The sequence below is a fragment of the Crotalus tigris genome, unplaced genomic scaffold (assembly GCF_016545835.1).
Source record: "Crotalus tigris isolate CLP2741 ecotype Arizona unplaced genomic scaffold, ASM1654583v1 scf7180000017568.12009008, whole genome shotgun sequence".
Lineage (NCBI taxonomy): Eukaryota > Metazoa > Chordata > Lepidosauria > Squamata > Viperidae > Crotalus > Crotalus tigris.
The window spans coordinates 2,505,247-2,530,612 of NW_024096478.1; the positions used below are offsets into that span (position 1 = coordinate 2,505,247).

At 37.9% G+C, this 25,366-nt stretch overlaps 1 protein-coding gene across 2 annotated transcripts in view; it reads right to left on the reverse strand.

Annotated features, from left to right (window-relative positions):
* Positions 1-25,366, reverse strand: part of LARS1 (leucyl-tRNA synthetase 1) — a 56,203-nt gene that overhangs the window by 16,166 nt on the left and 14,671 nt on the right. For both annotated transcript variants that reach the window (XM_039351615.1, XM_039351623.1), the window contains exons 11-28: positions 24,868-24,955; positions 23,956-24,032; positions 22,462-22,515; positions 20,530-20,670; positions 19,920-19,997; positions 18,038-18,123; positions 17,775-17,840; positions 17,610-17,692; positions 15,282-15,420; positions 12,853-13,065; positions 10,290-10,347; positions 9,278-9,341; positions 7,482-7,665; positions 7,174-7,264; positions 5,148-5,288; positions 4,885-5,025; positions 4,151-4,261; positions 2,395-2,505 (exon numbers count right to left, since the gene is read on the reverse strand). In XM_039351615.1, coding sequence (XP_039207549.1) covers positions 2,395-2,505; positions 4,151-4,261; positions 4,885-5,025; positions 5,148-5,288; positions 7,174-7,264; positions 7,482-7,665; positions 9,278-9,341; positions 10,290-10,347; positions 12,853-13,065; positions 15,282-15,420; positions 17,610-17,692; positions 17,775-17,840; positions 18,038-18,123; positions 19,920-19,997; positions 20,530-20,670; positions 22,462-22,515; positions 23,956-24,032; positions 24,868-24,955 — 1,926 coding nt within the window. The remainder of the gene's footprint in view (positions 1-2,394; positions 2,506-4,150; positions 4,262-4,884; positions 5,026-5,147; positions 5,289-7,173; positions 7,265-7,481; positions 7,666-9,277; positions 9,342-10,289; positions 10,348-12,852; positions 13,066-15,281; positions 15,421-17,609; positions 17,693-17,774; positions 17,841-18,037; positions 18,124-19,919; positions 19,998-20,529; positions 20,671-22,461; positions 22,516-23,955; positions 24,033-24,867; positions 24,956-25,366) is intronic.

Consider the following 25,366-nt stretch of genomic DNA (forward strand, 5'->3'; position numbering starts at 1 on the left):
TGCAATAAGATTGCAATAAGATGGGGCTTACATGTTCCCCCAAGAGAAACAAACCAAGCTCTACACAAATGGGGGAAATGTTCCTTCTTATATTCCAAAAAAATAAAAATCTATCCTTTTTTTAAATGTACAGCACATAATACTCATTAAAATTAATATTTGCTGTGAAATATATTATCATAGCCTTACTTTACTCTCTGTGTTCATCATCAAGTGACACCCAGACAATTTTATTGCAGAATATTTTCAACATATGCACTAAAAATCTATTAAGATTTCTAATATACTTCAGATAACTCATATTGAAGGAAGAAAATATAAATGTGGCCTAAATAAAACATTTTATTGTTTTTCTCCCGTTATTAAAACATCACAGAATCTTTCTCTTTGAGAAGACAGACTACTATGCAGTGTTGCAATCAGAAGTTGCAGAGTATAATGGAAATCCTTGCTGCAGCCACAGACAGAAGAAGGTATTTTCCAATAAGAATACAATTCCAGTCCAAGGAACACAGCAAGTAAAATGCAACCACTAATATAATTTAGTATTTTACTTCAAATTTTTAAAGTTTGCTGAACTGATACTGTTTTTCCTACCTGGGCTGAATTCTTATTTGAATTCAAGTATATTCCCAGTTGGAAGTAAATTAAACATTAGCAAATTGTTTAGCAAATTGTGATTAAGTAAAGAGGGAAAAGGTCTTATAGCCACAAACAAGGTTTTACACTCTTACATATTTAATTGATTGACTGAGATCCATCTGTAATATTTCAAAGCACAATCTTAAGAAACCTGTCAGTACAAGATATTTATCAGGAGCGAGCCACCTGTACTATCACCTACATCCCTACTTCTACCCACCCCCTGAAACATGCAATCTAAATTCAGCAACTGGTCTTTCATCATTTAAGCAAGCAATCAGCTGAAAACAGCAGTGTAAGGATTTCAAAAAATCCTACCGAGTAACTCCATGGAAAAAATTCAGCCCTGTCCACTTTAAATCATCAACCTGCTCACCCTTTACTGTATGTATTTCCTATACCCCCAAAAGTTGTATTTCACAACACATATTAGTATGTCCTAATACATATAAACAATGTTAAATAAAAATTAATTTAACTGAAATGCCATTACAAAGTACAGTATATATTTAGCAATAAACATCAATAATATGTTCAGAACTCCTGAAGGAAAGAAAAGATAGGAGGTTTGTCCTCATGAAATATTTTACAGCCTAACCTGGATGTAACGAGGCCAGTCATAACCAATAGCCAGGTGATGTTTCTCTAGTTAGGATTGAAGCTGACTTAGCAATACAAATTATATAGCAATAATGAGACTACCACCACTACTTGGGCTTCCATAGACAGTTAAGAATCTGGTTCTTCAACTGCAGGTCCAGCTATGGTTCTGGCTCTTCAGGAAAAAAATACAACTTTAGCCAAAAGAAATGAAATCCTCTATTCAAATCAATATACTCCCTATCCAAAACACTGCCATCTTGCCAAGCACCCATTCTGCCTATTAAGTTGAAAGATACTAAGGATGCTGCACACCAACCACATGGGTAATTTTTATCAGGATTTTACACACTGATATAATTGAGCTGGGTTAAAAACATAAGTCAGAACAGAGTAAATTGTATAAGCATAATTGTCAAAGTTTATTAGCAATCAGTGAAACTACTCTGATAAAGTTATCCATAACAATCAGAAAAGTCCCAGAAGTTCCAAATTGCAGCATCTCAATCTGATCAAAAGAAGCAAGAATCTTTGCTATATGCCCCTCAAAGACAGCAACCATACCTCACTATAATATAAGAAGTTAAAAGACAGCCAGTTTGGTCTACTGGCTAAGGAACTGGAATAGAAACCAGGAGACTGTGAATTCTAGTCCTGCCTTAGGCATGAAAGCCAGCTGGATGACCTTGGGCCAACTCACCTCACAGAGCTGTTGTTGTGAGGACAATAGGAGGAGAAAGGTGTACGGAATATGTTCACTGCCTTGAGTTATTTGTTAAATAAATAAACAAACAAACAAATTCACTGACTTGAGTTATTTGTTAAATAAATAAATTCACTGCCTTGCGTTATTTGTTAAATAAATAAATAAATAAATAAATAAATAAAAATTTATATCACGACATCTCATACAAAACACACAATAATCTGAAACAGAAATAGTTCTGATGGGACACAACTTCTATGATCCTGCTCATTCTTTTCTCCCTCTGAATTTTCCAAGAAAAAAAAAGTTACATTTCCACATCACTATCCTATTCTGTGTCATACTTACATTTTCTTCCACATCTCTGCATAATTTCCGGGAGTCTGATAAAATGCAAGAAGCAAGCCTATAAGCAGAATTGTAGCAATAAATAGCAAAAGGCTGACCTTAATCATTGCTACAAAAGGCATAACCCTTTTCATGTATTTTTTCAGTTCTGGCAAGGAGTTGAGTTCACTGGCAATTATTTTGTTGTCTGGAAGCTGTCCTCCATTGGCCTACAATGAAAAACATACAAGATCCAATTATATGCTGTTGACAGTTCTACAGGAAAAGAAAGCACACATACTCCTCAGTTGGATTTATTTATTTATTTGACCTTCACCAGTCTCAGTACTGTGCCCAGTCCTGAAACTCAGTTAAATGGTGCAGATAATCTGCTTCCTCCAGGACTTTCTGAAGCTACAACCCAGCTACCTTCTCCACAATCTTCCCCCAAAAGAGAAGGTTGGGAGAACAGTCAAAATGATAAACTAATTTGTTTCTACAATTATCTGCTAACATTTCTATTTGCTTAAGCATCTTTGTAGATCTTTTTATGAAATCTAACCGAAGAGCTGTTTCACCCCCCCAATTTTAAATGCTGCTGTTTAAAAGTTATTCCTAATGAGTACAGAAACGCACTGGGAACCTTTCCATCTTGCTAAGCCACGTTTCTATATGTGGCCATGCTCTAAATATCACACCTTGCTCAAAATCATTTAGGACAGCTTTTCCCTCGGGCTGTCACAATTTGTAGTCCACCGAGCAGAACACAGCTGAGTAATCACACCCAGCCCGCTGAGCTGTCCACAAAGATATCAAGAGGGCTCCTGATTCTTGCTGGCTACCTGAACTACGAAAACAAAGGAAAAGGAAACAATTGGCTGTCAAAGATATGATAGCCTATACGATGCAATGTTGACAGACCAAATTGGGCTTGCAGGATCATAAAGCTGCAAAAGAAAGAAGCTTCTGTTCCAGGCATCACTTTTGAATACTACGTCTATAACTCACTTTTCTCAGCTAGAGTTGCAGCAGCAAAAAAAAAGTAGGTTACTTCAAGCTAACAAAGCAAGATATCTGGAAAGATGCAAATCCTATTCAGTCCCTGTGAATTCTCCAAGATTTTGCTGCCAAAATGGGGGGAGGGGGAGAGGAAGGGGAGAACAGAAGCAAATTTCCTTCTTTTTTCCCCCCTCTAAAGCAAAGTATGATGTACCTCCACTAGCCTAAGGAACTTCTATTACATTACCACTTCAAAATCCCAAATATTGTTCTTGCAATGGTTTCTTGCAGCAACCTAGAACTTCAGGTAAGGCAGCCCACGTGCTCTCTAGCCAGTCAAGATGGAAGTGCGAAAGCTCTCCCAACATCTAGAGCTAGTGGCCTCTCCTTTGTTCCATTTAGTCTTGTGGCAAAAAATAAAATATGTGGCTAATAAGTTAATAAAAAGGGGCATAAGGATAGTTCAATGTTCTTGCTTTCTTCTGCGGGTATTTATGTATTGCGTTCCTTTCCCTCCACATTCAAATAACTTTCTGTCCTTAATTATTATTTAATAATTAATAACTGTTAATTACTATTTTAATTATTCATTTCTTTCAGTTTGTGCAAGCACCCGAGAAGGCTTGCAATAAAGCAAAACACAAAGCATGACGGGACAAACAATGTAATGAAAGGTTAAATTCATACCACTAAAATCAATTAAAAGTTAAAAGCCTGGCAAAGGAGAAGTGCTTTTCTATTTTCCTAAAGATTTATTCAGACTGGTTCTGGATGCGTACGATCATGCCGGCTTTAAACCCATGTTTTATTTATGATCCCCATTTGCATGAGCCGGAGGATAGAAATATTTGAAGAAGTTTAGGCAGGATAAATCACCTGATAATGTTTTCGCAGAACCGACAGGGTAGTGTGCTGCCATGGAGGGTAGTTCTTGGCCACATAAATGGTACAGTGGGATGGCTTCTGTGGTACTTCTCTGTTCCCCTTCTGGAAAACAACAAGGGAAGTCTTGCTCAGCAAAATGCATGAAATTTTCAAACAGCTAAAGGAAAAAGACTACAGTTGGTCCAGAATGCAGCCGCGCGAGTGATAGTGGGTGCTCCTCGATACACCCACATTACACCTATCCTCCGTGAGCTGCACTGGTTGCCTATTGGTCTTCGGGTTCAATTCAAGGTGTTGGTCATTACCTTTAAAGCCCTATATGGCTCAGGGCCAGGCTATTTGCGAGACCGCCTACTACCTCATAGTTCCCTACATCTGGTTAGATCCCACAGGCTGGGCCTCCTTCAGGCCCCGTCGGCCAAGCAGTGCCATTTGGCGGGGCCGCGGAGGAGGGCCTTCTCTGTGATGGCGCCCACGCTTTGGAACCAGCTCCCCCCAGAGATTAGGACCGCTCCCACCCTGTTGGTCTTCCGTAAGCTACTTAAGACCGGGCTTTTCCGGCAGGCCTGGGGTTTATGAAACCTGACCCCTGGATGACTGTCTTTGCATTGTTTGTTTTGTTATGTTTTATGTGTTTTTTATTGTTAGCCGCCCAGAGTCCTTCGGGAGTGGGGCGGCTTATAAATTTTAAAAATAAAATAAAATAAAAATGTGTGGATGCTTACTTTTCCTTTTCCCGGTGCCATGTAGTTTTTTAGACGCAGACGGAGATCATGGGCAACTTCTGTCAGATACTGGGAAGACTGGACCAGGACTTCATCTACTACCCCAGGTACAGGCCAGGAAGTCTTCATGATGGATTCAGCCTTTATTGTTAACACACAAGGGTTAAGGGTGTACGTTTGTGTGTGAAGAATTTGATGCAATATTCCCATCATTCTGTAACATACAATCCCTCCCTCGTTCGCCAGTGAATGAAAAGCAGTACCTTGCCCAACAAGCTCCAAATATATTCACACACATGAGGGCAGATTGGAGTTAGCAGGAGAGTCTGTGATTCAATAAACTGGAACACCAATTCTCGGTGCATTCCTTCTATGGCAAGTTCCCGATATTTGTCTTTCGCTGCCTGAAGGAGAGCCAACAAAAGCCCTGTCAAAACTATTCCAACTGTCATGGAAAAACATAGCACAGAAGACCATTTCCTTGCTTGTAAACTACTCATACTCCCAAAATAAGATTATGAAAAGGGACTTATTTAATTTTGTGGACCTAACAATCAGCTGGAATTAGAACCCAATAAAACCCTGCCAGTTGGATATTGCATAGCTTTATATTATGAAGGTTTCTAAAAGAGAAGTCCATCAGCACAGACATAAAAGTCAAGGATAACTGCAGTGGTATAGTATGTACCCGTCATTTTGAATCACCCAATATCAAACGCTACTATAAAGAAGTGTGGAAAATAGAGGCAATAAATATGATCTATTATTATGCCTGTAGAGTTCAGAGAGCTGAACCATATCCTTGGAATTTAGTTGTGCAAAGGAGTCAGCCAAGTTATTACTAACTATTGTGTATATATTGGGGAACTGCTGACACCACATGGACAATTATGAAAAACATTCTCCTTCTTATGAGCAATTGGTAGCAGAATACATTTCTCTTTTTCTTTAATTATTTGGCCTCTGTTGCTGCTGCAGACGTCTAGTTTTATTAATTGTGACAATGTTATAGAATAGTGTTGGGGGAGAAAGGGAAAAGGAACATAGCCTTAGAATAAATACCAATGACAGGAGGAAACATGATAATGGACTGCAATCTGGACATGTAGGAAAAGACAGTCAGGTTAGCTATTGATTGCCTTTTTTCTTTTCAGATTGCAATCTACACAATAAAGTCAAGGGATAACTGATCATCTTGATTGATCAGTTAGAAAAGAAGCTTTGTATTGATTGGTTATTATTTGCAGAAATATTAGAAAAATGTCTAGATTTAATTGTTACTTACCCAAATAATAAGAATCGTATTAATTCAAGGTTGGTAAAAGAGAACATTATTGGAAGAAAAGAACATCAAGCAAAGCTATTATGTAGACTATAGAATTATAGAAACTAATTGTTATTGATTTTTTTAATATAAACCCAGACAACACGTTGTTTACCAAATATTAAGTGATTATGTAAAAAAATTAATAAAACATATTTTTTTAAAAAATAAATAAAGTCAAGGTGATAGAGAAGATGAGCTTTCCAACATAAAATTTCACATTACTTACTGATAAAACCTCTTGTAGCAGCACAACTGAATTCATAGGATAGAGGTGCAGTGGTTTAAAATGTTATCTTCCAAAAGTCCTCTGGTTCTTCACACTCTGCCTCTATCTCCCACTCCATATAGTAGTGTCTAGATAGCTCTCACTGCCTGCATTTATCTTTTAGGGGTTACCTCACCTGGCATCCATCCTCTAATCTACCATATTAAAGAGACAGAGCCTCCACAGCCTTTGTTGATTTTCTGGCCAAGTGAAAGCAGAGAGCGGATGAAAAGCATTCTATAGCACCACCGACCGAGGCCTGCAGTACTGAGGCAGCTTTCTTCCCCCTCGCCTTTGTGAGATAGACCAATCTCACAATATTTTTTTCTAAAAAATCAAACTTTATTTAAAAAAAAAAACAGAATGTGAAAATCTGTAATGACTGTAATTTGTAGCTTTTAGTAACCAAAGGAAAAATTGTATATGTACACTTTGAAGGCAAGCAACTAAATTTCATTTTTAATGTGTGCCCACAGGAAAAAATGACAATAAAAGTTATCTAATATAATCTAAAAAAAAAACTTTCAAAGGCATAAACATTATCACTGGAGATGTTCTTTCTTTTATACTGGTTTGTTTTAGCATACTATCAATACACAGTTTAAATGTGTTGCAATTTACTTGGACAACATTTCTGCTAGAAAGCAGAATTGAACTGAACTGGAATCATCCGTATTCGGAAGAACAGGTACCCTACCTGAAATTCAAAGAATCCGGTTTTAAGAGCTTCCTTAAACATCATCTTCTCATAGTTTTCATCTGTCTTTATTATGCCTGCATTCATTTCACTACGGGAGAAGAAAGCTAGAATTAGAATAGAGTTAGAATTAAATCCGAGGTTTCCTGACAGAATCCTCTAAGACTGCCATAAATGAGGTCAGATCATGCAATACTACCATAGGATCATGCAAGATTGCCATAATATTTTTTTTAAAAAAAAAATATTATTATTTTAGAAAATGTAGTTTCCTTTAAGCAAAAAAGTTGACTATTCCTCACGGATACCTGGCAAAGACCCTGTCATTGAAGGTTCTGGCAGGCCCACTTCTTAAACTGTCCCAGTTAGCAAGCATTTCTTTCACCCACTCCACCCATGTATATAAGCGGAGAATGCCAGCATCTGCCATGGATTCCACAAAGTTTGCATCTTCAACAGTATCACCTGCATCAGCCAGCGCCAGCCGCATGCCTGAAAGGGAAAGAGGTTTCACTTTCTAGAGCAGTGGTTCTCAACCTTTCTAATGCCGTGACCCCATAATACAGTTCCCCATGTTGTGGTGACCCCCAACCACTTATATATGACTGGGTGCCAGGGGCGTGGCCAAAGGGGGGAAAATGGCGGACAGCCTTGCTTGGCGACCCCCGTGAAATGGTCGTTCAACCCCAAATGGGGTCCCGACCCACAAGTTGAGAACCACTGTTCTAGAGCAGTGTTTCTCAATCTTGACAACTTTAAGATGTGTGGACTTCAACTCCCAGAATTCCCCAGCCAGCTGGGAGTTGAAGTCCATACATCTTAAAGTTGTCTAGGTTGAGAAACACTGTTCTAGAGCAATGGCAAAAGAAATGCAGTCAACAGCTAAGAAACATCACTCCTGCTGAGAAGTAAGGCTATGCAAAGCACTCAAAAGAGGCACTTTTCATATCAAGTTAATGTAAGTAAAGCATCCCTATTTATGCCACCAAAATAGTTTCATTCACCTGAAGGTTTAGTGTTGCTCCCTAGCTTTCTCTGTGTTTGCATGAACACACAAGCAATCATTTCCTTAGGAGTACCAATGAAGCAAAAGCGGCTCTACATCCTAAAGCACACACAGACAACTGGGAAAAGTAGCTACCTCAAATCTTCTCGTAGAGCAGTGGTTCTCAACCTGTGGGTCGCGACCCCATTTGGGGTCGAACGACCATTTCACGGGGCTCACCAAACAACGCAGTCCGCCATTTTTTCCCCCTTTTCCTTAGCTGTGCTACTCCCTTTTATTCTATTGGCTTTTGAAAGCCAATAGAATAGACTCTCTTGAATAGAGTCTAATTCTATTGGCTTTCAAAAACCAATAGGAATTGACCAGGCTGTCTCTGCCCTGCTGAGGCTGCCAAAAGTCCCATTCTGCAAACGGTGCTGCAAGTTGTCTACAGCGAAGGCAAGCTGTCTGGAAGTTTCCACCCCTCCCTGCTGAGCAACTACTAAAAATGTAAGTAAAAGAGGGCCAGGGGTGGGAGGTGGGAGGCCGGCGGGCGCAGGGAGGGTTGCTGGCGTGCGTGGGGCCTGGCGGGTGTCTTACCTCCCTTGGGCTGGGCCAGCTGGTGGCCCAGCCGGGTGGTTGGCCTGCGCCGTCTCTGCCGCTTGCCAGCTATGCCTCGGCTGGAGCAGGGGGCGGCACCACGCATGTGCAGTGCTCCCGGGCAGGGAAAGTCCTCGACTTATGACCAGTTGGGTAGTCCTTGACTTATGACCGGTTGGGGGTCACGATATTGAAAAGGTTGAGAACCACTGTCGTAGTGGCTCTGTCACTTTGCAATACAGTGGAAGTATTTTCATTGGGAAGGAACACCAGAACTTAAAAGCAATTGTAAAAAAATGATTTTTGTTTTGTTAAATTTCCAATAGGGTATGCATTTAGCTTTTTCATATGCAGTTAAAAGATTTTCTCTTTTAAAAACAGGGAAGGCTGTTGGATTAGATAAACTGCTATAAAATGGGTAATATAGACTACATTATAAGAGAGGCATTATATTTCTGATACATTATTCAGCCAAGCAGAGTTTTCAAAATTCAAACATAATGCAATGCGTCTTCTTACCATCAGCTGAAAATTTATCTATAGCTTGACTCAAAGTAAGAAAATTGCCTGTAGATTTAGACATCTGTTAACAAAATCAGAAGGAGAAAATTATATAAATAATAATATTTAAAAGATGGTCTGTTTATGAGAATCATACCCCAAACTTAAATCTAACGGGGGCAAAGAAAGAGAAGTATATTTTTATGTTAGTCATGAAAAAGAGCACTGCTAACTCTGCTACCAAGGCAACACACACAGACAAAATACATATAGACAAACTTGTAAGTATCTAGCTGCCTTCAACAAATCTTGAAAAACCCTGACTGATAGTGGGGGAAACTATCAGGAAATCTCAGAGCTATAAATCAAATCAAGAAGGCTGTAGATTAAACTGGGGGGGGGGATACTAAAATATTGTAGAAGACAGTGACAATCTATTTTGGCTGTGATGTCTACAAACAAATATGCGTGTGTCCATGTAGTCACTAGGAGTCAAACTCAACATTAGAAAGTTTTCTCCATTCCAGCTCTTTGTACTATGTGTATTAATATTAGTTCTACAGTTCAAATTCAACACTGTCAATAGGAACCTCAACCTTCTTTGTGCAAGATTCTGAAAAAACTTTGTTATGAAATTTTATTTGTCAAAAGCTTAAAGTTATTCTCTTTTAAAAGTATATTTAAAGAAACCAAGGTTTCAATAAGCTTCAAGAACAGAAAAGGACCACCAATATATATTTGACATGCACTACAAAATGTCTGTTTGGATTAATAAAAAAAGGTAACGTGTATCTATTGTTTATATGCTAGAAAAACAATGTGGACAGGAAAGTCTAACAATGAAATGTTCCATAAAATTTATGCTTGTGTTTCCACATTTGGAAAAAAGAACTTTAAGTCACGTAATTTCAGCTTTCCTGGGCAATATCACAAATTAATATATTACCTGCTGCTCCTTAAACTGAGAAAGGATTTACTTCATTGCCATGGAATCAGAAATGTTCAGTATAGATTCAAAAAGATAGCATACCTTCTCTGAATTAAGGAGAAGATGCCCATTTGCTCTGACAGCTACAGGCCATTTTTCTCTGCATTGGAGAGACAAGAGTTCCATTGTTCCACATGATTTGTCATATTCAAAACAATCTTTTAATGTTTAGAGAATAGTACTGTTTTAAAAACCCTCCTGACTGCACTATTCTTTATTTTAGGAATGCTTTTTTTCCTTATTGGCTAAGCCAATAATGTAATAATTTTCTGCATTCCTCTGTGTATTATTTTCCATCAAATACAGGTAATTCTCGATTTACAACTTTCCTTGAAACAGAGTACCAAAATACTTCACTAAAGGGATAACATAGAGGAATTTGTTGTCTATAGGTAGTCCCTGATTTACAACCACAGCTGAGCCCAAAATTTCTGTTGCTAAGCAAGACAGTTGTTAAGTGAGTTTTGCCCCATTTTACAACCGTTCTTTCACAGTTGCTAAACGAATCACTGCCGTTGCTAGGTTAGTAACACGGTTGTTACGTGAATTTGGCTTCCACATTGACTTTGCTCATCAGAAGGGCACAAGAGCTGATCACATGACCTCAGGACACAATGACTGTCATAAATATGAGTCAGTTGCCAAGTGTCTGAATTTTGATCACATGACCACGAGGAGGCTGCAATGGTCATAAGAGTGGACAATGGTCATAAGACACTTCTTTCAGCACCACTGTAACTTTGAACAATCACTAAATGAACTGTTGTAAGTTGAGGACTACCTGTAGCTGGAAGCAAATTTGCTTCAGGCTCCAAGTAGTCTAGCAATTTTTGTGGTCAGTGAAAGTTTGTGAACTATTTAGAACCAGCTATAATTCTGCAGTACTACGACCTACAATATGATCTGAGCTTAATATAAATTTATTAAGAAATTCTGATTAAGTACATAAAACAGTACAGTGCATCAAGTCTTTATCCTAAATCAAAGTTCACTACCCCATGTTCAAAAAGTATGTGAAACTGGCATCTTCTGCACAATGGTAGCAATTGCTTCAACCCATTTTTTTCTGCTTCATAGATTTAGTTGTATAGTTAACATCACTGCCCTGCTGCATGACCCAAACTTATTTAAATTTCACAGATGGCTATCCAGACATTCTCCAATAGAATTAACTGGTACAATCCTGAATGCCTGGAAGCCATCTGGCCCCTAAGGATGCAGAGCAGCCAAAAATCATGATACTCCCACCAAAATGCTTCATATTGGGATAAGATTCCTTTGTTGGAATAGTGTTTTATTTCCTCCAAGCATAGCTTTTTTCATCAAGGCCAAAAAATTCCACTTTCATTATCTAGCCACAGAACATTGTTCTGACAACCTGCTGGATCAAACATGTGTTGTGAAGAGGAAACTCTAATGCTAACAACCAATGTATGCATTTTTAAAGGGGGAGGGGCCCTGGTTGTCTCAATACAATTTACCACTTTAAGATTGCTGGGCTTCATATACTTTTCCAGTGGAAATGGTGAACACTGGCTCAGTAAGTTCAATAAAAATAAAACACAGTGAGTATACTGTTTGGAGCTGTGTTTGTTTAACCAGAATCTCTTTATCATTTAATACGACTTGCAGGAATCTTAGATCACCTTGTAGGTCACAGTACTGAAGAATTATGGATAGTTTTAATAGTTCCCAAAGATTCTCTCACTCCCTTAATTACCAGAATACAGAATAGCTATTCAGAGCCTGGAGCAAATTAGCCTCTAACAAGTTGAAGCAATAAAATATGACTCAGAGGAATGCACAGAATTATTACGTAACTGGCACAGACAACGGGGAAGGAAAATTCCTAGAGTAAAAAACTTTCCATCCCTTCCAATGCACTGTGCAGCAAGCATGGGATCCTGATTTCACCCCATTTGCTTCAGTAGTGCGAAGTAAGCCAGATGTCCTTCAGACAGAGAAGGAACAAACAATTATCCTTGCGGGAGTGCTTTTCCCACCTACTGGTACTGTAGCACTTTCATCTGTAAAATAATGTAGCTTGACGAGAGGAGGGAAAAAGTAACTAACAGGCATTCTATAGGCTTTCAAAGCTCATTAGCTGGGTCGCACATGAGTGGGTCACACATCAGCCAAGGAATTCCTAATGGAGACTGGTACAATCTCAGTGAATCTGCAAGATTTACTCATACTTGAGCCAAAACTATGACAGGAACTTTGCAATGTATTTTTAAGGTTCAGTACAATGGGAAGTAAACCAAGGGTACAAGATACCATTCTTGGACATTGCACCTGTACGAATTCAAATTGGGCAAGCAATAAAAGACATGAGCTTCCAAAGCCTACCTCTAATGTCAGTTAATTCACATTTTCCCACCTACTGGTATTGTAGCACTTTCAACAAGTCAACAAGAAGCGATTCTACAATGTATCAATTACGCATGTAACAAACTGGTTCCATACTTTAATTTCATACTCAAGTCTTGTCAAGAGCAATTCGTTTTAATATAGTTTTTCCAACTCAGACTTCTTCTCCTCTTCAAAGCTTGCACAGATTGTGATTAATTAATATAGCTGGAGATGCACATTTTCACAGACTAACCTCTGATCTGGCCACATGGCTACATGGTTGTAAAGATAGTAAGACAAGTGATTGGGAACAAGATCCTTGCCAGAAGCACGTATATCCACTGGATACCAATACTCAAACTCTTGTTTCAATTTATCCAAAGTCTCCTTAGGAATTTTTGTTGCGGGGAATGGAGCTGTCTTAAAGAAGATGTAGTCCCATACCTCCTCAGTCATTTGGCTTGCTCTGTGTACAAGAGGCAAAAGTTATAAAAAGAAAAAAAGATTGCAGGTTTCTCTGCTTACTGAACACCCATTTGGTATGATTACTACATCATCACTAAACTTTGTTTCATTTTTCAAACTCAGCTGCTTTTAATTTTTTTAAAAAATGACCTAACTTTAACATCTGAAAAAGAATTTAAACATTTTAAATAAGCCCCCCCAAAAATCAGTTGTTAGCTTACTAAATACTCCCAATGAATCAAATATTGTTTTATTGATTTATTACCATTTTTAAAGTATCAGAGCAAACATAAAGCTTACCCAAGTTTAGACATTACCAAAACTATAATTGTAACATATTATCGTCCAGCACATCAAAATTAGATATAGCTGACAAAAACAGCGATAACTTTCACAGCGGGCTTTGTTAATGAATGGCAAAAATCTATTCGTAAATTACTCATTCATCCCTGAAAATCCTGAAACTAGTGTGTTACTCCACTAGTCCTAAAGCCAGAATCTACCATGAGAGTTAAAGATACACTTATAGATTTCTCTAGTGCATTAACCACATGTGTCATTAGTAGCTCAAAATAGCCTACTTTGTATTTTCTTTTATTTTCCTTTGGAAATGCAATCGATGCATTCGAATTAAGACATCAAATGCAACAAACAGCTCACTTAATGACCTGGTTAACAGTTTTTAAAAAGCCATGACTCTAGAGAGTACAGAACATTATTCCTGTCATGCTAATCTTTGTAGAATTTCAGTCTACACTTTAAACACAAATGAGACTAACCGATCCTATTAAGAACTCAGAAGACATGAAAGGAAAATTAATTCTAACCTGACACTTGATGTTAATTTTCTTCCAGCTTTATAAAGCTAAGGACATTCTGGGACATTGTTAAATATCCCATTTCTGAAGATCCTCTCTGGTTTCATTTTATTTAACTACTAAACTTCAAGATAACCTATTACTCAGAGGTACATAGTACAAATGTACTACATCAGGGGTCTTCAAACTTGGCCCTTTTATGACTCATGGACTTCATCTCCCAGAATTCCTTAGCCAGGCACGCTGGCTGAGGAATTCTGGGAGTTGAAGTCCATGAGTCATAAAAGGGCCGGCTTTGAAGACCTATGTGCTACATCAGTGGTTCTCAACCTGTGGGTCGGGACCCCATTTGGGGTCGAACGACCATTTCACGGGGGTCGCCAAACAACGCAGTCCGCCATTTTTTCCCCCTTTTCCTTAGCTGTGCTACTCCCTTTTATTCTATTGGCTTTTGAAAGCCAATAGAATAGACTCTCTTGAATAGAGTCTAGTTCTATTGGCTTTCAAAAGCCAATAGGAATTGTCCAGGCTGTCTCTGTCCTGCTGAGCCCGCCAAAAGCCCCATTCTGCAAATGGTGCTGCACCAGTTAAGTAGTCCTCGACTTACGACCGGTTGGGGGGTCGTGGCATTAAAAAGGTTGAGAACCACTGTGCTACATAGACGGAGTCACATTTATTCATTAGAAATAGAACTTTTAAAATAAGTAGAACAACTGAAATTTATCAGTCTATCAACTTAGCCCACCCTGGTGATCCTGGCAATGGTGGCAATGACCTATTTAACTAAAGAAAAGATAAAGTCTCCCTTATTTTGGGATGTTTTTTCAAGCTTTCAGGCTAATCTACAGTCCTTGGTTTATTAATGGTCTCCTCTCCAAATACTAAGCAAATTCCACCAGAATTAGATTTTTTGAGATAAGCCAAGTTTATTTGTACCAAGGACAATAATTTTATTGAAGATTCAACATTGGATGTCTATTAATGCAAAGATATTACATAAATAGTCAGGTTCACCAGTTCTAATATTTATGGTATGGTAATCAATAAAAACAGTCATTTAGAGCTTCATTGGTGACTGAGGAATGGAATGGAACAAGATCCACATCTTCATATTAATATATATTTGTTAGTCTCCATGGGCCATGACAGAGATACACTCATGATATGAGATATACCCCTTTGCTTTTTTGAGTTTTGTAGGGTGAAATTAAGTAAAACAATCTCAGAAACTTAGCATATATATTTTGCTTCCTATTTCTCGGAAAATAACCTCCAAATCCAAATTTCAACAGTTTGTTATTGAATGCAAACATGACTTATAGTATATTTACTTTTTATTTCTTACAGGACAAGGCAAAACTTGCAAGAGTCTGAACTTATCCCACCTTATCGCCCTCACCTAATGCCCAGTGGAGATTCTCCTTGTCCACTCAAATTATCAGGCTGTAGGAAATGAGCAACTGTATAGTAGGCCATGTAGATAGTAGAATCAGAGAGAGATTCTATTAGCCACTGCTCATCCCAAGGCATACGAGTTCCTGGAAGATAATAAAATATTTTGTTAATTGTTAATCATGGACAATTAATATGCATCTCTTGCATTTATGGAAGAGATGAGGAGAGGGAATTATCAAACTACACCTAGTCAATCTCTTATCATACGACACTTTGCATTATACTAATGCATAGGTAAACACATTGTTTTTTTGAAAAATCTGACTTAAACATGTTTAGGCACTACAGGAATTTGTACTGAGGATCAAACTCAGTTCTAAATCAATATACTGTAGAACATAGAAGTCCATGAAAAGTATTTTGTGTCGAAATTTGAGCTGGTCATATATTATAAGATTCTTTCCATAGGTTTTCCAGTTATATATATAACAATTGGTCAATCATATATGGAAAATTAATAAAACAAAATAATAAAAGTGTCATCCCAAAAGTGCTTTTTCAAGAGGCAACTGGACTTTCTTGTTTTTCTTTGAAGACATTTTGCTTCTCATCCAAGAAGCTTCTTCAGCTCTGCTCTTTTTTTTTTATTAAAAGTTTTTTGAAATTTTACAGAAGAAAAAAATTCCCCTCCCCAGACCCTCCCAACCCACCCCAACCCTCCCCCAACCTTCCCAGAGCTGAATACAGGCTTAATTAAAACTTAAAGGAAAACATTTTAAACACATGTAAACCATAAGCAATTAATTACAATAATTAAACAAATTATAAAATACTTTAAGACCAATATATAAAAAAAAACAAAACAAAATTATATCTAAACATACACTACCTATCTAGAGTTTTCATTCACTCTCCATAATATCATACATATTATATAAAACCTATCCCTCTTTCTTTGTCATCAAACTCAAACATACATATATAAACATTAATTATACCATTAAAACAGAATATTCTTTTAAATACTCCTTAAATTATTAAACTTAAACTTCTTATCTAGAATTTTCATTCAATCTCCATAATCTTCTCTCCCCTTTATAAATTATTCAGAAAAAAAAACTAAACATTTTCTAATGTCATACTTATATTATTTAAAGTTTATCCATCATTCTTTATAAACACCCTCAAAAACACACATATAAACATTACTTATAACATTAAAATTCCCTTATACATATTTAAAACAAAGTATTCCTTTAAATGCTCCTTAGATAACTAAACATACACTACCTATCTAAAAATTCCCTTATACATATTTAAAACAAAATATTCCTTTAAATGCTCCTTAGATATCTAAACATACACTACGTATCTAAAATTTTCATTCAATCTCCATAATATCATACTTATATTATATAAAATCTAATCTATCCCTTTCTTTATCATCAAATACACAAATAAACATATAAACGTTAATTATACCATTAAAACAAAATACTCTTTTGAATACTCCTTAAATTACTAAACTTAAACTTCTTATCTAAAATTTTCATTCAATCTCCATAATCTTCTCTCCTCTTTACCAATAACCAATTCCATCCACAGTGAACTGTAATCTATCAATAACCTAAAAACAATCTATACATTCTTTATCAATCCCTCTTGTCCAAAAACCTCGAGAGAAGTGCTTGGAAATCTGCCCTTAAAGGTTGCTCCAAAAAGTTTATAGATCTTGCTTCTCCCGCAGACTCAGAAGCAAATACTTGTGGGGCTTCCTTAACCTCCTTCTGTTGTTGCTCCTTTTCTTTGCGTTTATGTATTACACGAGTTATCCTCTGCTCCTTCATCTCAACTTGTTGAGGCCCCTCAGTCTGAAATTTCCCAATTTTCATCAATATAGGCTCTTCAGACTGCAATTCTGCCTTCTTCTCTTCCAAAGCTTTAAATATAATAGGTAGCGATGAACATACCCCCAGGACCGAAGTGTAAAACTCTTTTGCTTTGAAAACAGTATTAAGTCTATAACATGTCCCCAGGTAATTCACCACCATTCCAGTCGGAACATCCCATCTGAACAACATTCGCCTCTTTTTAAGTTCATCTACTAAAAAAGCAAACTCCTTTCTTCTTCTTAAAATTTTAGATGGGATCTCCTTTAAAATTATAACGTCTTGTGAAGCAATCTGAAACCTCTTATTGTAACTTCAGCTCTGCTCTTGAAAAAGCACCTTTGGGACAACCATGACCTGGATGACTGAGGATCTCCATAGACAATAAAAGTGTTGATTAATAAAACACTATTACTGGCTGATCAATAGAGAAGCTTTCCTACCTAGACCATAAGTCCTTGAGCAGGCATGCTCCTGGAGCCAATTCAGCGTGGCTTCAAAATTTTTTCTTGTCTCATCACAAAATCTGGGAAAACCAAAGCATTAATCTTACCTATATCTCATAGCTGTATGTCAACCCTCCTCCCTGATACAATCCCCACACCTACGTCTCAAGGTTTTTCAGACATTCATAGGTCTGCTGTCTCCAGTTTTTTTCACCATAGTCCAAATACCTAGGCGAAAAAGAGCCAGATATCGTAGGAGAGTAACAAAGATGATCTTGATAAGAGATAGGCCAGATGCTTTACTAAAGCAATGAATGGAAAAACATGGCTTAAGTCCAAAACAAGCAGAAGGAACTTGAAAGAGTTGCAAAAAGGAAAAAAGTGTAATCAATGCAACTGTGATTTATACTTTACTTTCAACTTACCACTGGTCACAAAGAGCCACTACACACTCATCTGCAGATCTAGATATAACTTGTTTCTCTGGTTCCATATAAATAAAAGCTTCACCCTGAAATAAGGAAATTGGGGGGTGGGGTGTTAGGGGTAGTGGGGGTTATAATGCTGAGACAACAAGATGGAAAACATGAAATCAGAATATGATGATTTTAGCATCTGAATGCTGAATATCAGCAATTCAGATGAGGATGAATGTTACTTTAAGAATCTCTAAGAAGACTGCATGATAATCCCTACTTTCATGAAACTCGGTATACTCTATGGACAATAGATATTACACAATGCATTATGATGTGTGTTTAATTTCCCTATGTACAACTTCAGCCATGCAAGTTCTTTTGAATTATATTTTGGTATCAGTTCTCTTGGACTGGGCATCTTAATACACCTAGGAGAGCATAAGAGAATCACAGAAGATTTTCCTGTCCAAGGCAGTTTCTCACAAAGCCTCTTCCACAAAGCTGCAAAGATGCTTCTCTAATGCCTAAATTGTAAAGCACAGAAAGTGTTACAGGAACTGACTACTTGCATGCTTTGATTCAATTCTCTGCCCTATATTTTGTTGGGAATGGATGAACATACCACATACGGAAGTTATGAATCTCTACTACACTGTCCTCTTGTGACTGAAGTGTGAAAATACAATTTTGTGCAAAAGAAAACTCTCCCAATACAAATACCTCAGCTGCACAAGTTTAAGGAAATAGCAGTGGGATTTCTTTCTTAAAACTCTGAGACTTTATTAAGTTTATTAAGAGAGTTTCAGAGATACAACGTATCTCTCCTTCTCTGGTGCATATTAAAATATTTTCAAAGTCCCAAAAGTTGCCTTATGGAAGCAGAGAAAAGATTTATATGCAGAAAACAAAACAGCAAACTCTATTGGATAAAAATATAATAAAAAAACCAATTATTTATATTTGATTGAATAGGCTAAATGTAATTTATTTTTTCTATCAGACTAAATATGTTTTATTTCAAGCTACTTGTGGAGTCCTTGGTGCTCTCTGAGCTTGGTAGTTTTCTTGCAGTCATTTCACTATTCATCTAGGTCAGGGGTCCCTAACCCCTGGGCCATGGACCAGTACCAGTCCACAGCTTGTTGGGAACTGGGCTGCGCAAGCAGTGGGTGAGCCCATGAAGCTCCATTTGTGCATGTGCAGGATTAGGTTGTGAGTGCAAAACCATCCCCTTCCTCCCCCTCCCACCACCAGTCCACAGAGCTAGAAAGGTTGGGGACCGCTGATCTAGATAACATCTTCAGTGCTAGAAGATGCTTTTTGGCAAACCCCCACCATGCAATTTCTCCGGGCTATTTCTCATGCAATTCTATTCCAATAAATCAAGCACTGTTTTGCACAAACAAACCAGCAAAATTGGGTAAAAGAAGTCCTCTGAATATCATGTGTAAAAAAAAAACACAAAATGGTAAAAACACCCTCAAATAGAGCTTGATTCCTGCTAACTATGCAGACATGTTGGTGCAGCTTTCATGGCAACAGTTAGAAAATGATAAGCTACTTTAGCCTCCAGCCTTGATATTTCCTTGAGGTTTAAGTACTAATCAGGTCTGGGCTTGCTTGGTTGGCAAGCCCAGAGAAGGTTGGCCACATGCTGCTATCTGCTAAGGCAGGGGTCCCCAACCCCTGGTCCACGGACTGGTGCATGCCAAAAACCGGACCACATACACAAGCAAAGCCCCATCCATGGGATGCAGGCAGCATGAGAAACCACACCCCCTCTGTCCATGAAAAAACTTCTCTCCATGGAACTGGTCCCTGGCACCCAAAAGATTGGGGACTGCTGTGCTAAAGCAATCAATATATGCACACACAAACTGTTACGTACATCGTCTACCATCTTCTTCTGAATAAGCTTCTTGACATCCTGAACTCTCTGGCCTTTGAATCCATCCACAAGCATTATCTGAAAAGAGTAGTCATTGTAGAGATTAGAATCAGCACCAGCTCCTTTAGAACCTGGTTAAGCTAAAGTAGTCTCTCACCCTCTTCATTCTAAGAGATGTCCTATGGGAATGGTGAGAGCCATGTTAAAACTGAATGGGAAGGAGTGCTCTGAGGCAATCATTCACCTGAGCAAAGCAGAGCAGAAGGGGGGAAAGCCCATTTTTGCTTCTTGCAAACCAGAGAGAGAGGCATATATGGATGGTGCATGGGCTACGGGCACGCACACTGGCTAGATTTGTCTACAGGCAAACAAGTAGAGAAGTACGTGCCAGCAGCAGGAACATCTTCGCCTATTTGGAGCTGCATCCCCATCTTCTGCTAGTGCATAACTGCTGGAATGTGTGCTCAGAGATAACAGGGAATTTGGACAGATTTCATATTCTTCAGAAAACTCCACACCTCCCAAGGGGGCAAAAACCAAACTTGTGAAAGGGAGATATGTAGGCAGGCAGGCAGAAAGGAAAGTGTTTTCCCAGTTCAGTTTAACTTACTCCTTCATAAAATCCCTTCAGATATACTCTCTCTTTGGCTTCCGCAAGTTTCTCTCTGTCATTCTGACTCTGGATCTTCAGTTCATCACAGACCAGTGGAGCAGAAAGGTGGCCATACCCAGGGATCTCAATGATAGGTATCTGGTAATATAATGACAGCACTGTGAATCGGTGGTTTTCAATCATGCAAGCAATCAAGAATCTTATAGGAAATTCAAGCCTGACTCCTTTAGCCTTCAGAAACAGAACTGGATTTTATGGTTGATGAACTAAACAAATCTTGTTTTCAGTCTAGTGGGCTAGAAACATAAAACATAAAGGAAACAGGGTGAAGCCTATCCTGTTAATTGTAGTCATGTATAAGAATATTTAATTTATAGTATGTGGATATTTGTTCCACCAAATCTGAGTGTTTTGCTTGTTTCTGAAACAAGATCAGAATATTAACAGAACATACCAGTGTTATCAATATTCTACATAGCAGCCATTAACCCAGTTTCAAAAATAGTATTTTGTGATATTTTACACAGCACTTGGAAGCTTAAATATCTCATGCTCTGCTAAATTGTATGCTATAATAGATCCAAGGCAATGACAGCAATGACAGCCTTTGCCTGTCCCCTTCTAATGGATAGTTTCAATTTGCGCAACTTGAGGGTATGAAGAGTTTCTTTGCAAAAGTGAGAAGAGTCAAGGACCCTATCTGTTGTCAGTCTGCCATCAAACAAAATGACTTTATTGGAGCAGACAGTTGACCTTTGAGTTGGTTTGCCTGATGAATTAGATTTTAACTGAGTAACTACTGTTACATTACTTTTACTAATATCTCAATATGTGCCTGATTATCTCCTTAGCTATTTTCTTAACTGATATATTTCTTATAATTTCAGTTGCTTTTTATACCTAGTTATTCTGAGCCTTTTTGGCAAAAAAAAAGAAGAGTAAGGTTTAATTTATTTTCATTTCTTTCCATTTTTAATCTTACACTGAATGTATTACCATTCAGCCTGTGCCTACAAAACTGGGTTCCCAGAGGGAGTTAACTATTGTTAAGTGAATGATGGGTAAGTACAGATTTCTAAATTAGCTCAATTTCCTCTACTCACAGCCCAGATTAAATTACAATCAGACTAAACTATCTGGAATATTGTGCAAACCTAGCCTCAAAACTGAATGAAAGCAAAGAGAAGGTTCATAAAGCCATTGTGCAATGGAACATTTCTCTTTAAAATAATGAATGGGGCTGCCTTATTTCTTTGCCTTTGGGTAAGATAAGACTGTCAGGATCTACAACAATTCTCAAATCTCTTTTGCCTTGGCTCATTTAATTGGAAAAGCAGCCCAGCATTCAATAGGGCAAAAACTCTCATGAACTGCTAAGCTCCTTGCAGCTATTCTTGTCCCACTACAAAGCTATACTGACGGGAATTTTCCACCCGATAATCAATATGCTCAATGCTTACAATAATCTAATGCATTACGTAAAGCACACGCCAACTTAACAAGAAGCGTTTCCAAAATAAACAAAAACATCAGTGCTAAATTCAAGCCAATCAGTTTCTCAGAAATCTTGTTTCTCAAATCTCTGGAATTGTTTTCAAGAGTGTACAAAAGCAAGCGCTGTTTGTCAACCCTGATTTCCTTGAAGTATACAAGCTGAGGGATAAATGGCATTTCCCCCTATCTCTTCCAGATATAAAAATCTTTCCTCTGTTTTGATAATGACCCCTCCAAAAATGCAACTTAATGCAAGATTTAGCAGCTGAAATACATTAAGAAAACAGCGAATGGATGCCACATCAATCTGTTACATTAATTGGATGATACTATCTCCATTACTTCACCGACACTTAGCAGACTTGTAAATCTGATTGAAATAATTAGAAGCATTTAGCAAAAATATTTATAGCAATCATTCCCTTCTGCACTTACAGGTTCAAAAGGCAGGACCATTTCATCTTTAATGCCGTACTTCCCTCGAAAAGCCTATGAAGGAAATCAGAAAGAAAATACCACAAATCAGGTCAGCCCGGAGAGATATTTGTTCCTTCTGCACAATCCAACTGGTTAACATCAGCCACCTCTACAATACCTTTTACCAATTTATAAAATGCTCAGGTCATCTGGGAAACATATCATTAATGCAAGCTTTACTACAAAGTGATTTTTCTAAACACGAATGAGGAAACTTCCAATTCTTGTTATTATTATTTATATAGTGTGCTCACCTCAAGGCAATGAACATATCTAATAGTCCTGCCCCTATTTTCCCCATAACAATGGATTGGGCTGAGAGAGAGTGATTGCCCAAAGCAGGGGTGTCAAACTCGCAATGTCACATGACATCCTGCAGTGACGTCACGCAACATATCGGGCCGGCAATGGGATGGGCGCAGCTTCAGTATAATGAAACCGGTTCGTGGGCCGGCAGTTTGACACCCCTGGCCCAAAGCCACCCAGCCTGCTTTTTATGTGTAAGAAGGGGCCTAGAACTTAAAAGTCTTAGGATCTTTAGTTCAGCACTTTCACCATTGTACCCAAATGGCTCTCTTTTCTCTATAGTTGTTCCTAAATTATATTCCTAAATTATAACTCCAAGATCTCTTAGAAAGATGTGCCTTTCAGATATACTCAACGGTACCTATTTTTTGAGGATTGTGCTTATTTCAACTTGTTATTCTACCATCCCCGAAGATCAGCCCTCTCAAAAAAGCCTGAAAACCGGTATTAGATATGATTTTTTTTTAAAAAAAGTCAGCCATTTCAAAAGTGAAAGCTTCAAATCATCAGGAAATACATTCCAAAGTACTGGAATAGATACTAGCCTGCCCTGGATAAAGCTAATCATTTAATATGGAGCTTCACAAAAAGGTAGAACATCTGTGAGGTGGAATAGTGCTCCACAGTACAGCATCAGACTGGAATGGATAGTAATAACAATAGCACTTAAAGTCAGACTTATATATCGCCCCATAGTGCTTTACAGGCTCTCTCTGAGAGGTTTAAAAATTTCAGCATATCGCCCCCAACAGTCTGGGCCAGGGGTAGGCAACCTCGGCTCTTTTATGACTCATGGACTTCAACATAACTGACTCAGGAATTCTGGGAGTTGAAGTCCATGAGTCATAAAAGAGCCGAAGTTGCCTACCTCTTCTGGGCCCTCATTTAACTGACCTCAGAAGGATGAAAGACTGAGTCAACCTTGATCCCATCAGGCTGTGGGCAGAGTTTGCCTGCAATACTGCTTTCTAACACTGTGCCACCACGGTTCTTAATACACAGCTTTGTCCGCTTAGCGCAAGGCATTTTATGTCTATCCACATATATCTATTAAAAATATACTGCGTAAAAAAAATAAAAACTGTATGCCACCCACACCAGGTGCCAATACATTCAGAGGTTCTCAGTGACTCTTAAGATTCTCACCGGTTTCTTCTTTAAGTCTTTCAGGGCTGTGATGTCATCTGGGGCGTCAGAGGGTACACTTGTAACCACTCCAGTACCTTACAAGGAACAGTCAAGAAGCACAGATTAACACACTGCTGGGACAGAATTTGCACTAAACGTGAACTGATCAAAAGGGGTGGAATTGCACATTTTAGCTTTGCCTTGTGGTTACGCAGAATCTCCTCAATCCTCATAGTGAAGATAAATCTGACACGGTAAAGGAGCTTTTTTATCCATAAATTTAGAGCCTTGGAAAAAAAATGGTTCTAAATTATACGGTCTCCCCAGTGTATGTTTTATCCAATATTACAGCAATCAAGAACATCTGCATGACTATATTAATAGGATTGCATATGGAATCCTGTAGACCAATTTGTGCACATTTTTTCCCATAGGTACTTGCTAAATAAAGCCAATGTATTTTTAACAATAACCAAAATACATACTGAAATAACTAATCAAATGTAGTTACTACCAATTATAGGCACCGGATGATAGATGAAGGAACAATTCTTCATTACTAGCACAAGAAAGGTCATATTATAAAAGAGAGCAGGTGAATAAGCTTAAATCAAAGTAAAAAGACAAGAAAATAGGAGTTACCTTGATACCTTTGTGTGTTTATAAAAAAAAATCTCAAGATTTTAAAGGAGGTAAAATACAGTAGTTTAGTTTATCTTCTTGTTTTCGTGCATATACCATGAGAACTACTATTCCTGTTATGGAATCCATACAAAAGATGATTTTGTTCAAAAGAGCAGAAATAAGACACTACAGAAAAGTTTACTTTGTACAGATATTGGTTTTGGGCCAATATCTTTAATAATCAATAGAAAAAAAGATAAAACCTTTCTCCTGAAAAAGTGAGTGCTAAAACACCATAGTGTTTACCTTTATCTTCCTTAATAGTCAACATTGGAAGAGCATAGATGACTTTATAGGATGTCAGAGGAGCAGAAAGCACAGCACCAAGAATCTCCTACAGAAAAAAAGAATTATGTTAAAAGTAAGGGAAGCATGCGTCTCTGTTTGGCATAGTCAAAGTATTTCACCACTGAAGAGCTTGCAAGCTGGGAATGCTGCTTCAGATTTGAAATCGTGGTTCCGCGTTTAAAACAGATTGTTCTGATCATTCGCACTTACTTCAAGCTCAGAGTTCTGGAACAACTATAGACACACTATAGTTAAAAGGCATGGAATTAGAACTGAAGAAGCTTTTTGTACCTCTGGGACAACCATGACCTGGATGATTGAGAATCTTCACTGAACAGAATCTATACAGGTAGTCCTTGACTTACAACCATTTGTTTAGTGGCCGTTCAAAGTTACAATGGCACTGAAAAAAGTGACTTATGACTGTTTTTCACGCTTACAACCATTGCAGCAGCCC